The sequence below is a fragment of the Canis lupus genome, chromosome 4 (assembly GCF_048164855.1).
Source record: "Canis lupus baileyi chromosome 4, mCanLup2.hap1, whole genome shotgun sequence".
Lineage (NCBI taxonomy): Eukaryota > Metazoa > Chordata > Mammalia > Carnivora > Canidae > Canis > Canis lupus.
In genome coordinates, this window is record NC_132841.1 from 59,194,197 (window position 1) to 59,208,772 (window position 14,576).

Sequence of the window (14,576 nt, forward strand, 5' to 3'; positions counted from 1 at the left end):
GGGCCACAGAACTGAAATCAGCTTTCCATTGGTCTACTAAACCCAGAGAAGGGAGAGGGTAGGGGACAGGCTTTGCTTTGGCTTGACGTGTGCTTGGAAAAGTCCCGTGGAAGCCAAGGGGACAGCATTCTAGAGATGTAAAACTCACATGCCTCAAATGGGAAGGATGCCATCCCAGCAAACTTCCAAGGTAAAATTGAACAAACTATCCATTAGCATACCACTTCCTCTTTTTTTTTTAATTTTTATTTATTTATGATGGTCACAGAGAGAGAGAGAGAGAGAGAGAGAGAGAGAGAGAGGCAGAGAGAGAAGCAGGCTCCATGCACCGGGAGCCCGACGTGGGATTCGATCCCGGGTCTCCAGGATTGCGCCCTGGGCCAAAGGCAGGCGCCAAACCGCTGCGCCACCCAGGGATCCCCACTTCCTCTTATATTTGCTTTCTTCCTTCCTTATTTTTTAAAAAAGATGCTATTTATTTGAGAGAGAGAGAGAAGAGAGAGAGAGAGAGAGAGAGAGAGAAAGAAAGAAAGAAAGAAAGAAAGAAAGAAAGAAAGAGAAAGAAAGAAAGAAAGAAAGAAAGAAAGAAAGAAAGAAAGAAAGAAAGAAAGAAAAAGAAAGAAAGAAAGAAAGAAAGAAAGAAAGAAGGAAGCAGACTTCCCACTGGGCAGGGATCCTGATGCAGGGCTGGATCCCAGGACCCTGAGATCATGACCCAAGCTGAAGGCAGATGCCTAACTGACTGAGCCACCCAGGCTCCCCTTCTTTTTTTTTTTTTTTTTTTAAGTGTTGTTAGAGGAGCAACTGGTTTCTTACTCAGTCATGGATACGAATTAACTGATGTACCATGAAGCAGGAAAGTTCATTTATGAAATGAGAAAATGGAATACTGTACCAGAAATCAGAAAATGCAGCATATTTCTTTAACTTTCTCAACCTCATTTTCATTGAAAAATGAAGGATTAAAGCAGGATCTTTCTAGTCTGTGATGTTTCTAAGTCATCCAGTCTACTATACCAGGATGCTATCATAGGCAAGAGATAGCAAACTCCAGCCCATGGCTACTGCCTGTTTCTCTGAAGCCTGCAGTTGCAGGCTGCCGAAGCAGACTGGCACTGTAAGTCTTGGAAACTGAGCCAGGCATCCTCCTATGTCCCTCTTTCTCTCACTGCTCCCAGGGCCTGCCTCCCAGCCCCAGTACTTGTGTTTTGCTGCTGCCTAGGGCCCATGCTGGTAGCTGCCTACACTGGGGATTCTGCTACTGGTGACTGCCGGTCACTGAGCAGTGGAATCTCAATCTGTCCCAGTTGAGATGGCCAGACTCCCTTGGGAGGAGAGAAGAGCACCCAGATATAGGTCACTGGGGAAGAAAGTTAAACTGAGCATGGTGGCAGCCTCTCTCTTGTCCCCCTTACCCCATCCCCTACCACTGGCCTTTTCTCTCTCTCTCTGCTGGGGGAAGGTCTCCAACTTGGGGCAATGTGCCTGCAATGGCAATCCAGAAAGATGGAACAGAAGTTTTCTCTCTTGTTATATAGCTACATAATATCCTTGATTTTGTCCCTTGGCCTTCAAAGCCCAAAATATTTGCAATCTGGCCCTTTACAGATCTGGCCCTTTACAGAACAAGTTTGCCAAACCGTGGTCTATGTAGTCTGTAAGATGGTAGAATGTGGAGTTAGGTAACCTGGGTTCATCCACTTTCTATTAGTGTGACCTTGGGCAAGGTCCTTAAGTTTCCCTGAACCTGTTTCTTCATCTGTAAGACTGAGTTCATAGTGATAGCACCTGTCGTATAGGCTTGTTGTATGTATGTTAGGTGACTTGTGAACAATATCTATTAGGCAATGTGAGCAGACTTAGCAATTTGTGCACATAATAAATAATCCCAGATGTATGTCATCAAACCGAATTTATTGAGTCCCTATTCTGGGCCAGGCCCTTTGCCAGGCCATGATCTGGAAGGGAAGATAGATTTGCTAAAAAAAAAAAAAAAAAAAAAAAAAACAAAGACAAAGAAGTATGTCAGTTGCTCTAACAGGACACAGCTGTGGGACAAAGGCAAGCATGTCCAATCCCTTTTTGTAGATTCAGACAAGGTTTCACTGAGGAAATTAACCTTGAGCTGGAGGAGGGAACTGCATGTACAGAGGCATGAAGGCATACAAGGACACAGCCCATTCTTCTTGTTGGCTCAGCAAGAGACATCAGCCTTGAGTGCAAGTAGGAGGTGTTTGAAAGATGAGGCTGAAGAGGTAGGAAGGCCCCAGGGCCTGGAGAAACCTTATATGCTATCCCAAGAGTTTGGGGATGTTTCCTGTAGGTATTGGAGAGCCACTGGAGAAAGCTGAACAACAAAAAAGGATCAAGATCAAAATACGGCTTTCAGAAACATTGCTCTAGCTCAAAGTGGAGAGCAAACCAAGTAGCAGTCAGGATGCTGCAACAGACCCAAGAGAAAAAACAGTAAAACTGAATTAAGGCAATAGCTATGAGAATGAAGAGAGGCAGGTGGATGAGCTATTCAGGAGGTAGGATCAAAAGGTAAGAGCCACCTAGGAAGTCTCTAGGTTTTTGGCTGGGGCAGCTAGGTGAGAGTAAGGGTATAGCTATAACAGGAGAAGCAGGGATATGGGTCAAGGTAAGAAGCTCTAGAAAAATCAATTCTAAGTTGAGTCTGTGGACACTCTCCCAGAATGAAGGCATGGTTGTAGCCCTCTGCCATATTTACCCTTGGGAAATAAGCTACAGGAGGGGTTTGAAGAAATGGGGGCTTTTTTTCTTTCCCCTCTGTTCACTTACCATGACTTTTAGATGAGTGTGCAAATTCAATGCCAGGAAACCTGTGATTAATGCAGTTTTCTAGCAGGAAACCAAAATGAGAAGGGTGGCGCAGGTAGATGGCCAGCACAGGTTAGACCAAGCCTCTAGGGTTCTTAAGCTACAGAAGACCCAGAGACTTTGATATGGGGGCTCAATTTCAGGCCTTCTCAAGATCTCATTTGGCCACAGTGTGACTGAGTCCAGTTTTTTTTAGTCGTTATTGTGAATTTACTCTGAAGAGTTCCTTAGGGAAAGGAAAACCCTTTGGGTTTTTCATACTTGGTATAATTAGGGACCCTTTGTTACAAGTGCCTACTACTACATAGCTTACAGAGTGCTTTCACAGACATGGTGATTTTCTATTTACACCAAAACAAGGATTATTCTTTCCATTCTATGGGTTATGAAACAAGACTCAGAGGTGAAAACAGCTTTTTCAAGACCACACAGCTAGAAAGTGTAAAATTATTCACTCATATTTGATAACATTCCATGTTGGCAAAACAAGTGGAAATGGAAGTCTCAGATACTTATGGTGAGAGTATAAACTGGTCTGGTCTTTTCACAATAGCTCATTTCCATTAAGTATTAACTGTGGTTACCAGTTATTTGGCAGCTCCACTTTTGGGTCTCTATCTTAGCCTCAAACCCCCCCCCCCCCCCCCTTAAACAAGAGAAAGGAACTTGCAGGCAGAGAGCAAAGTCAACCAGTTGGAAGGAAGGTCAGTACAGGGGCACATTATCAAGCTCGTCACCACTGAATGCAACTAGGGCTCAATCCTGCTGGTACCCTCTAAAAACACGCAGAGGACATCTAGGAGAAAGAAGAGGGGGGCATTTATTCACAGGTTCCCACCCTACATTCGTCAATGATTGTCCCATAGAATGTTCACTCTTTTACACCTCCAGGTTTGCCACATGGATTCCCAGAGGGATCCCAAGAAAGTATTCATGTAGTAATCATAGAGTTAAAAGTAAAAAGGCGGGGGATCCCTGGGTGGCTCAGCGGTTTAGTGCCTGCCTTTGGCCCAGGGCGCAATCCTGGAGTCCCGGGATCGAGTCCTGCGTCGGGCTCCCGGTGCATGGAGCCTGCTTCTCCCTCTGCCTGTGTCTCTGCCTGCCTCTCTATGTCTATCATGAATAAAAAATAAATAAATCTTAAAAAAAAAGATCTTATTAAAAAAAAAAAGTAAAAAGGGGGATCCCTGGATGGCTCAGAGGTTTAGCGCCTGCCTTTGGCCCAGGGCGCGATCCTGGAGTCCGGGGATCGAGTCCCACGTCAGCCTCCCAGCATGGAGCCTGCTTCTCCCTCCTCCTGTGTCTCTGCCTCTCTCTCTCTCTCTCTCTCTATGTCTATCATAAGTAAATAAATCTTTAAAAAAATAAAAGTAAAAAGGTTTGGGGGGGACCTGGGCCTGGGGGCTGAAGTTGGCACTGGAACACAGATCTCCAAAGTGAGGTCTAATTTTCAGAGTTTGACAGGTAGGGCTCTGTGGAACCAGAATCAAGGAGAATAGAAGCCAGCCCCTGAAGTGGGGAGAGAGGCCTGGCAAGAGATAGGCAGGATGCTTTCATTTTCTGCCACTGGAGACTATCCATATTCCATAGCATAGTGCACAGAGAACATTTGACATCCTGCAAGGCAGTGCTACCAATGATCAGAAAGTAGCAGAGACAAGGCCAGCCATGCTCAGTCCTGGGGCCAAAGGCAGAAAATTAAACCAATGATTACCAAAAAACAGTGGTTCTCCAATATTGTGGACATGAGATTCACCTGCAAGCTTAATAGAGATTTAGATTTCTGGGAACCCCCCAAATTCTAATTTGGGTCTTGATAAGGGCCTGGAAACTACATTTATAATGGTAATTCTTGATCCAGGGCCACTTTTGAGAAACACTGGTCTAGGGCCTAGACTCTGAGACCTTTGAGGGCAGGAACTATCTCATTTATCCCTGGTTCCCTCCCTCCTCCTGCCACATAGAAACCAGATAATTGGGGCAGCCCCGGTGGCCCAGCAGTGTAGCACCGCCTTTGGCCTGGAGTGTGATCCTGGAGACTCTGGATCAAGTCCCACGTCAGGCTTCCTGCATGTAGCCTGCTTCTCCCTCTGCCTGTGTCTCTGTCTCTGTCTCTCTCTGTCATGAATAAATAAATAAAATCTAAAAGAAAAAGAAAAAGAAAAAGAAAAAGAAAAAGAAAAAGAAAAAAAGAAACCAGATAATTGTCCATTGAATCAAACTGTTCAAATCCAGTGTTCCAAAAACTATATTTCATGTGGAGTCAGCTCCAGTCTGTACTCTCTCTTTACCTGCAGGCTCTGGGACTTGATTTTACCAGAGGAGATCAGTCCAGTAAAAAGTGATTAACACTTAGCAGAGACCAGGTTATAAGCCATGAGGCCAAAGAATTCATTAACATAAGGTACAACTGCAAAGCAGTTGGCTGTTAATACATTTTCTTCTAAGAGCAGAGTCCAACTATGAAACTATTGCTTGGTGAATAAGAGATCAGAGTAAATGGAATTTACTGATTTTTAGGCTTAAATTGTTAGAATGTGACACAAACTGTGAGATAATATATATGAAAGCACTTATAAATCAAAAAGTGCTATATTATATGTAAGATATTACTAACATCATCATAACAAAAATTTTATGCCAACAACAGAACATGTAGATATATAAAGCAAATATTAACAGATCTGAAGACCGAAGACAGTAGAACAAGGGGACTTCAGTACGCCACCTGCATTAATGAATAGAATATCCAGACAGAAAACGATAAAGGAACAGTTGACTTGAACAACACCGTAGATCACACAGACTAATAGACATTAGCAGAATATCCCACCTAACAGCAGCAGAAAACACCTTCTCAACCACACACGGATCTTCCTCCAGAATAGATCACATGTTAGGCCACAAAATCAGACTTCAAAATTAAGAAGATCAAAATCATTCTAAATATCTTCTCTGAACACAATGGAATGAAACTAGAAATCAGTAACAGCAAGAAAATGGCAAAATTCAGAAATACACGGAAACTAAACAACATACTTGAACAACCATTGGGTCAGAGAGGAAATCGAAAGAGAATCTGAGGGACGCCTGGGTAGCTCAGTTGGTTAAGTACCTGATTTTGTGATTTTGGCTCAGGTCATGATCTCATGGGGGGTGGGATCGAGCTGCAGGGAGTCTGCCTGAGTTTCTCCCCCCCCACCACTCTTTCTCTCTCAAATAAATAAATAAATCTTTTTAAAAAGGGGAATTTTTAAAATATCTCAAGACAAATGAAAATGAAAACACTGTGTACCAAAAGTTATGGGACGCAGAAAAAGCAGTACCAAAAGTTAGGTTTATAACAATAAATGCCTATATTAAAAAAGATCTCAAATTTAGAAACCTAACTTTATACTTCAAAGAACTAAAAAAAGGAAGTACAAACTAAGCCCAAAGTTAGCAAAATGAAGGAAATAATAAAGATTAGAATTGAACTAAAAAAAAAAAAAATGGAGAATAAAATAATAGAAAAAAATCAACACAAGTTAAGAGTTGGCTTTTTAAGAAGACAAATAGTGGGCGCCTGGGTGGCTCAGTTGGTTAAGCATCTGCCTTTGGTTCTGTTCATGATCCCAAGGTCCTGGGATCAGCCCAGCATCAGGCTCCCTGCTCAGTGGGGAGTCTGCTTCTCCCTCCCCTTCTGCCTGCCTCTCCCCCTGCTTGTGCGTGCTCTATCAAATAAATAAATAAAATCTTTAAAAATAAATAAATAAAAATCTAATAAATAAATAGATAGATAGAACTGACAAATCCCTAGATAGACTAAGAAAATCATTGAAAAGACTCATGTGAAATCACAAATGAAAGAGAACACATTACAATGGATGCCTGAGAAACAAAAGGATCATATAAGGTTATTGTGAACAATTTTATGCCAACAAACCACATACCCCAGATAAATGGACAAATTCCTAGAAATATACAACCTACTAAAATTTGAATCAAGAAGAAATAGAAAGCCTGAACAGACCCATAACAAATGAGGCAACTATCGGTAATCAACTTTCCAGTAAGAAAAGCCCAGGACCAGATGGCTTCACTGGTGAATTCTACCAAACATTCAGAAAAAATTAATACCAATCCTTTATACGTTCTTTTAAAAACAGAAGAAGAGGAACCACTTCCAAATTCGTTTTAGGAAGCCAGCTTCACCCGGATTCCAAAACCAGACAAAAACCACAAAAAAAGAAAACTACAGGCCAATATCCCTAATTAATATAGATATAAAAATCTTCAAACAAACAAAATTCAATAGCACATTAAAAAGGATCATATATCATGACCAATTGGGATTTATCCCTGGGATGCAAGGGATGATTCAAAATATACAAATCAATCAATGTGACATAATATATTTTAAAAATGAAAGAAACCACATGATCATCTCAGCAGACACAGAAAAGGTATTTGACAAAATTCAAATTCATTCTTGATTAAAATCTCACCAAAATGAGCATAGAAGGAACTTACCTCAACATGATAAAGGCCATACATGAAAAGCGCACAACTAATATAATCAGTTGGGAAAAACTAAAAAGCTTTTCTTCTCAGATCTGGTGCAAGGCAAGGATGCACACTTTCATAACTTCTATTCCACATAGTACTTGAAGTCCTAGCCAGAGTAAATAGACAAGAAAAATAAATAAAAGGTATCCAAATCAGAAGGGAAAAAGTAACATTATCTGTGTTCATAGATGATGTTATTATATATATAGAAAACTCTGAAGACTCAACAAAAAAACTGTTGAAACTAATAATCAGCCAAGTTGCTACGTACAAAATCAACATGTAAAAATCAGTAATTTTTTTTTAATTTTTTAAATTTAAATTCAATTAGCCAACATATAGAACATCATTATTTTCAGATGTAGAGTTAGGTAATTCATGAGTTGCATGTAACACCCATCACATGCCCTCACATTACATGCCCTCCTTAATGCCCATCACCCAGTTACCCCATCTCCCCTTCAGCAACCCTCAGTTTCTTTCCCATAGTTAAAAGTCTCTCATGGTTTGTCTCCCTCTTTGATTTCCTCCCATTCCGTTTTTCCCTCCCTTCCCCTATGATCCTCTGTACTGTTTCTTATATTTCTCTTATGAGTGAAACCATATGATAATTATTTCTCTGATTAACTTATTTTGCTTAGCATAATACCTTCCAGTTCCAACCATGTTGATGTAAATGATAAGATTTCAACCTTTCTGATGGCTGAGTAATATTCCATTTTATATATATACCATATCTTCTTTATCCATTCATCCATCAATAGACATCTTGGCTCTTTCCATAGCTTGGTTATTGTGGATTACTGCTATTAACATTGGGGTGTGGAGGCCCCTTTGGATCACTACATTTGTATCCTTGGGCAAAATACTTAGTAGTGAAATTCCTGGGTCATAGGATAGCTCTATTTTTAACTTTTTGAGGAACCTCCATACTGTTTTCCAGAGTGGCTGCACCATCTTGCATTCCCACCAACAGTGTAAGAGGGTTCTCCTTTCTCTGCATCCTTGCCAACATTTGTCATTTCCTGACATTTATCTTAGCCATTCTAACTGGTGTGAGGTGGTATCTTATTGTGGCTTTGACTTGTATTTCCCTGATGCCAAGTAATGTTGAACATTTTTTCATGTCTGTTGGCTGTCTGTATGTCTTCTTTATACAAGTTCCTATCTTCTGCTCATTTCTTGACTGGATTATCTGACTTTTGGGTGGTGAGTTTGATAAGTTCTTTATAGATCTTGGATACTAGCCCTTTATCTGATATGCCATTTGCAAATATCTTCTCCCATTGTATAGGTTACCTTTTAGTTTTGCTGACTGTTTCTTTTGCTGTGTAAAATCTTATTATCTTGATGAAGCCCCAATAGTTCATTTTTGCTCTTGTTTCCTTTGCCAGTAGTGTTTCTATACACTAACAACAAGCTATCTGAAAACATAAAAGGAAAATTAAGAAGGAAATTAGGAAGACAATCTCATTTATGATAGAAAATAAATTCATTAAATAAAATACTTAAGAATAAACTTAACCAGAGAGGTGAAAGATTTGTACACTAAAAGTTATAAAGCACTGATGAATGAAATTAAAGAAGATAATAAATGGAAAGTGTTCATGAATTAGAAGAATTAATATTGCTAAAATGTCCACACTATCCAAAGTGATCTATGATCTACTGATTCAGTGCCATCCCCATCAAAATCACAAATGCATTCTTTACAGAAATAGAAAAAACAACTCTAAAATTTATATGGAACCACAAAAGACTTCTGAGTAACCAAGTCAATCTTAAGCAAAAAGAACAAAGCTAGAGGCATCATACATCCTGATTTTAAAATATGTTACAAGCTATAGTAATCAAAACAGGAATAAAAAGAGACATATAGACCAATGGAACAGAATAGAGTCACAAAATAAATCCATACATCAACAGTCAACTGATCTTTGACAAGAAAAGATAGTCTCTGAAGTAAATGGTGTTGGAAAATTGGATATCCACATACAACAGAATGGAATTGGACCCTTATTTCATATCATATAGAAAGTTAACTCAAAATGTATTGTAGACTTAAACAGAAGAACTGAAATCAAAACTATCAGAAGTAAACGCAGGGAAAAAACTTCTTGACATTGGTCTGGGCAATGATTGCTTGGATATGACCCTAAAAGCACAGGCAACAAAGAACAAAAATAGACAAGTGGGATTCCATCAAACTAAAAAACCTTCTGCATAGCAAAGAAAACAATCAACAGAATATAAAGACAACCTATAGAATGGAAGAAAATATTTACAAATCATATTTGATAAGGGGTTAATATCCAAAATATATGGCTAAATAAATATAAATACCCCAACTTAAAACTGGGCAAAGGACCTAAATAGGTATGTCTCTAAAGAAAACATACAAATGACCATCAGCTATATGAAAAGGTTCTCAACATCACTAATCATCAGAGAAATGCAAATCAAAACCATAATGACCTCACACCTCACACTTGTTAGAATGGCCATTATCAGACAAATGATAACAAATGTTGTTGAGGATGGAGAAAAGAGAACTATTGTGCACTTCTGTGGGAATGTAAACTGGTATAGCCACTACAGAAAGCATTATGGACGTTCCTCAAAAAATTAAAAATAGAACTCTTATGATCCAGCAGTCCCATTTCCAGGTATATAGCCAAAAGAACGAAATCAGAATCTTAGAGATAGCTGCACTCCCATGATCATTTCAGCATTATTCACAATAGCCAAGATATGGAAACAATGTAAATGTCAACAGATGAATAAAGAAAATGTGATATATAAATATACATAATAACTGATATATAAATATAATATAAACGTAAATATATTATCTCCTGCCATTTGTAGCAACATGGATGAACCTGGAGGACATTATGTTAAGTGAAATAAGTCAGACCCAGAAAGATAAAATATTGCATTATTTCATTTATATATGGATTTTAAAGCAGACAAACTCATAGAAGTGGAGAGAGTGGTTGTTGCCAAGGGCTGCGGGAAGAGGAAATGAAGACTGGTTCATCAAGGGGTACAAAATTTCAGTTATGCAAAATGAATAACTTCTGGGGATTTAACATTTAACAATGTGACCACAGTTAACAATATTGTATATTCTTGAAATTTACTAAGAGGGTAGATCTTAAGTGTTCTCATCAGAAAGAAGGAAAGAAATAGGGGCACCTGGGTGGCTCGGTGGTTGAGCTTCTGCCTTTAGCACAGGGCATGATCCTGGGGTCCTGGGATCCAGTCCTACATCAGGCTTCCTGCAGGGATCCTGCTTCTTCCTCTCATTAGGTCTCTGCCTCTGTGAGTCTCTCATGGATAAATAAGATCTTAAAAAGAAAGAGTCATGTGAGGTGATGGATATGTTAATTAGCTTGAGTTCATTACTTCACAATGTATATCAAATTATCTGGGTGTACACCTTAAATACATATAATTTTAAGTTGTCAATTGTATCTCAATAAAGCTGAGGGGAAACATGCTAGAGGCAGCGTGCATAGGAATAATGCAAGCAAGCTCTGGAGTCAGAACAGTGTTCTGCCGCTGTTTATGAAATCTTAGATGAGTCATTGAAACTCTCTGAGCCTCAGTTTCCCAGGGCTGCAAAACAGAAATGACAGTACTTACCTTTCGGGGTTTTTTGTTGAAATTAAATGAGACAATGTACATAAGGTTTTGTCACAGCTTATTGCCCTCGATGAGTATTCAATAGATGTTAGCTAATATTAACATTCAGTTCCATTTTCTTCTCAGTCACCAACTCCAATATCAGGCAGGTAAATAATACATTAGTAGGATGAGAAGAGCACAGAACTGGTGGCAGGCACCTGCTAGGCTCCCGCCCCTGCTAGGCGGGTCCTGAGGGGTCATTTTACACATTTAAGCCTTTTCTAAAGATTATTTATTTATTTATTTATTCACGAGAGAGGCGGGTCCTAAGTGGTCATTTTACATATTTAAGCTTTTTAAAAAAGATTTTATTTATTCATGAGAGATTCAGAGAGAGAGACACAGAGGGAGAGGCTGAGGGACAAGCAGGCTCCCCACTGAGCGGGGAGCCAGATGCGGGATCACGCTCTGAGCCAAAGGAAGATGCTCAACCGCTGAGCCACCCAGGCGTCCCAAAGTGTATGCATTCGAATAAAAGGGGGCAGCCCTGGTGGCTCAGCGGTTTAGCGCCGCCTTCCGCCCAGGCCGTGATCCTGGAGACCCGGGATCGAGTCCCACGTCGGGCTCCCTGCGTGGAGCCTGCTTCTCCCTCTGCCTCTCTCTCTGTCTCTGTGTCTCTCGTGAATAAGTAAATCTTTAGGAAAAAAAAAAAAAAGGTAAATGACACCTAGCAACATCGTTCACTCATGGACTTAATTCCTCCGTTAATCAATAACTTACCCAACGCTCATAATATAGACTTAGTCTAATTTTAAGTACTCGAAACCGGGAAATGAATGAGACACGGCTTCGATGTGCAGGAACTCACAGTCTAAGAAATCTGAAACGAGATAACGCCTGTGCAGACCTCCTACAGGTCAGTGACAAGGCAGTCCAGAGAAATTGCTGGCGCGACTCCTAACTTTCCAGTCCCAGAGGACTCTGTCCCCGAGACCCTCCCTCCGCCTTCCGAAGGTTGGCCTGGAAGGCGAGGGCAGGAGGGGCAGCTGTAAATAGAACAAAAGAGCAGCCTTTCTTTTGGGGGAGAAATAAGGAAAAAGGAGAGCACCGGCCTGTCTGTGTTCGATCAGTTGACTGCGTGCTTAACCACAGAAAGGTCGGACTTCCAGTCCAGGGAGCAAAAGTTCACCGCAGCGCTGGGGAGAAACCGCGGATGCCCGGCCGCGCACGCGCACCGGCTTCCGCCCCGCGCCCCGCGCCCCCGCGGTCGGAAGCTTGACGCAAAGCGTCGGACGAAAGACGTAGGAAAGGCGGCGAGAGAAACGCAGGCTCTCGGGTCACGTGACGCGGCGAGCGCGTCGTCGGCTCCTCCCCCTCCAAGATGGCGTCCTTGCTGCAATCAGAGAGGGTGCTCTACCTCGTCCAGGGAGAGAAGAAGGTCCGGGCCCCGCTGTCGCAGCTGTACTTCTGCCGCTATTGTAGCGAACTGCGGTCGCTGGAATGTGTGTCTCACGAGGTAATGCGGTCGGTCGTCCCGTGCCGAGTGTGTCTGTGTTGGGGGGAGGGGGGCAGGGTTCGTCCTAGTCACCGCGACTGGCGGGTAGTCATTTTCCTAGCTTGCCGATTGGCTGTGTCTTCCGTCACTCAGATTTGCTTGCGATTTAACTTGCCTTCTAATTTGTCATTTGGAAAGAAGGAGAGGCCTTGGGTGGGGCTGAGCGGATCTTTTGGTTCTAGGGCGCCCTCTGATTGGACAAACCTGACGTTGGGGGCCCTGGCTGTCTCCTGGAGGGTGGGGGTGGGGGTGGGGGTCTGGTAATTGGGTGGGTTGGGGAGGAAGCTGTGGGGGTGTTGACTGGGGCCCACCTGAGGGGCGACGTACCGTCTTTCCACGACTGTCTGTAGGGTGGAGCCCGCAGGCAGTCTCATTCACGCTTCTTCCATCCTGGATGTTCTGCCCTTACTTTGGCCAGAAAGGGCCTTCCGGGCTCTGTTTTCCGGCTCAGGCCAAGGCCTGCAGCAGGGAAGAGGTTGGGCTGCGGCGAGTTGAGCGAAAAGTGCTTAGAATAAGGTGTGTCGTGTAAGAAGCTCATGGCGTTTCTCCAGAGGGTATGGTGCTGTCCTCAGGCACAACTGGGCGTTGGAAGTGGGATTGCTCAGGACTCGTAAAGCACTCCACCCTATTTTTTTTTTTAATTATATATGTGTGTGTGTGTGTGTACCAAATAACGAAATCCTCAAACTTCTGCAGCACTTGGTACAACTTGTTCATTCAGTAAGCTTTGGGGATTAAACGACGAGTGAAGACATAAATCCTGTTGTTGAGTGACTCACAGTCTAGTTAAGAAAAAGCTGCTGGGAACAGTTACTGCTTATTCAGTACTTTGTATATGCCATGGGTTTATGTAAACTCCTTTAATCATCCCAGAGCCCAACAGAATGGATACCTTAAACACACACACACACACACACACACACAACTTTATAGTTAAGGTAACAGATGCAATGTTTGACCTAGATCACAGCCAAAAATTTGGAGGTGACAGGGAGGACCAGGATTTGAAACTCCTCAGCCTTTCAAATCAGGATTTGAAACATGATTCAGAGAACTTCACTGAAGATCCCCAGTCTGTTAAAAATGCGTATGAATACGTGCCCTATGCTATCTGCCATTTTACACATTATCATTAATAGTTTTATTTGGTATATTTTTCATCATATTAAGAATAGTCACAAAAAATAAGAATAGTCACAGAAAGCAGTTAAATAATACAAGAGAAAAATCAATGCCATATCATGTACATGACATCTCTTGTATTTTTTTCACTTGTGCTTTCTCCGTATCTCTTTAGCAGGTCCTTTGTCTTTTACATGCTTTTCCTGTTCAGGCTCCACCTCCACCTCCACCTCCAGAGTTTATTGGATTAGATTCCCACTTGGTGGTCATGGGAGAGCTCAGCCTCCATGATTTCCAAGGATATCTTGAGCTAGGACATTCTGTCTTACTGCGTCTTTCACAGACTCATGGGTACCTCCACCTATGAAGTGGAGGCCATTTAGAGTTTCCGGAAGGATGAGACTAGTGAGGGCTGGAGGAGTCCAGAAAGTTCTAACCAAGAACCTGGGATTAGAGCTGCACTTGAAGGGACACCCGTAATTTGAAAGGAGCCACAAGAAGGAACAAATTATTGTTTGCCTTTTATGATGAGTGAGTGCACATATTAGCCAAAACTGTATTTTATGTTCCTGGAGATAATTTGAGCAGAAACTATTCTTTCAAAGGTGGTCTTATGTAGAGCAGATGATGAAAAAAGAAGCCTGTTTTTATCATAGTATTTATATTCAAATCTGTCTTTACATCTGTAGGTGATTAGAGTTCTAGAATTGTCCAATAGGATCTACCTACATTAAAGAAAATAATTATTCAGATCTTAAAAAATACAGTAAATTTAATTTTCTGCTGTTTTTCAGTTAAACACAATAAGGCTATCTTGCTAGTTTAGTAGTTTAATTTGCCATTTAAAAATCTCTAATCAGTTGTCTAAAGCTGGTTTTGT

The 14,576-nt window shown here is 41.5% G+C and overlaps 2 protein-coding genes across 30 annotated transcripts in view; one reads left to right on the forward strand and one right to left on the reverse strand.

Annotated features, from left to right (window-relative positions):
• The window catches only part of SMIM3 (small integral membrane protein 3), a 46,092-nt gene extending 33,757 nt beyond the window's left edge, over nucleotides 1-12,335 (reverse strand). For 19 of the 27 annotated variants that reach the window (XR_012030063.1, XR_012030062.1, XR_012030061.1 and 16 more), the window contains exons 1-3: nucleotides 10,588-12,308; nucleotides 8,689-8,813; nucleotides 7,354-7,495 (exon numbers count right to left, since the gene is read on the reverse strand). The gene's annotated coding sequence lies outside the window, so the exon portion shown is untranslated. Of the gene's footprint in view, nucleotides 1-7,353; nucleotides 7,496-8,688; nucleotides 8,814-10,587 lie in introns of all 27 variants that reach the window. The other 8 variants (XR_012030056.1, XR_012030053.1, XR_012030043.1 and 5 more) reach the window with 6 other exon arrangements.
• Nucleotides 12,336-12,343: 8 nt separating this feature from the next.
• The window catches only part of DCTN4 (dynactin subunit 4), a 29,247-nt gene continuing 27,014 nt past the window's right edge, over nucleotides 12,344-14,576 (forward strand). For 2 of the 3 annotated variants that reach the window (XM_072824481.1, XM_072824482.1), the window contains exon 1: nucleotides 12,344-12,535. In XM_072824481.1, coding sequence (XP_072680582.1) covers nucleotides 12,401-12,535 — 135 coding nt within the window. In that variant the 5' untranslated portion in view covers nucleotides 12,344-12,400. Of the gene's footprint in view, nucleotides 12,536-12,924; nucleotides 13,091-14,576 lie in introns of those variants that run through there. The other variant, XM_072824483.1, reaches the window with a different exon arrangement.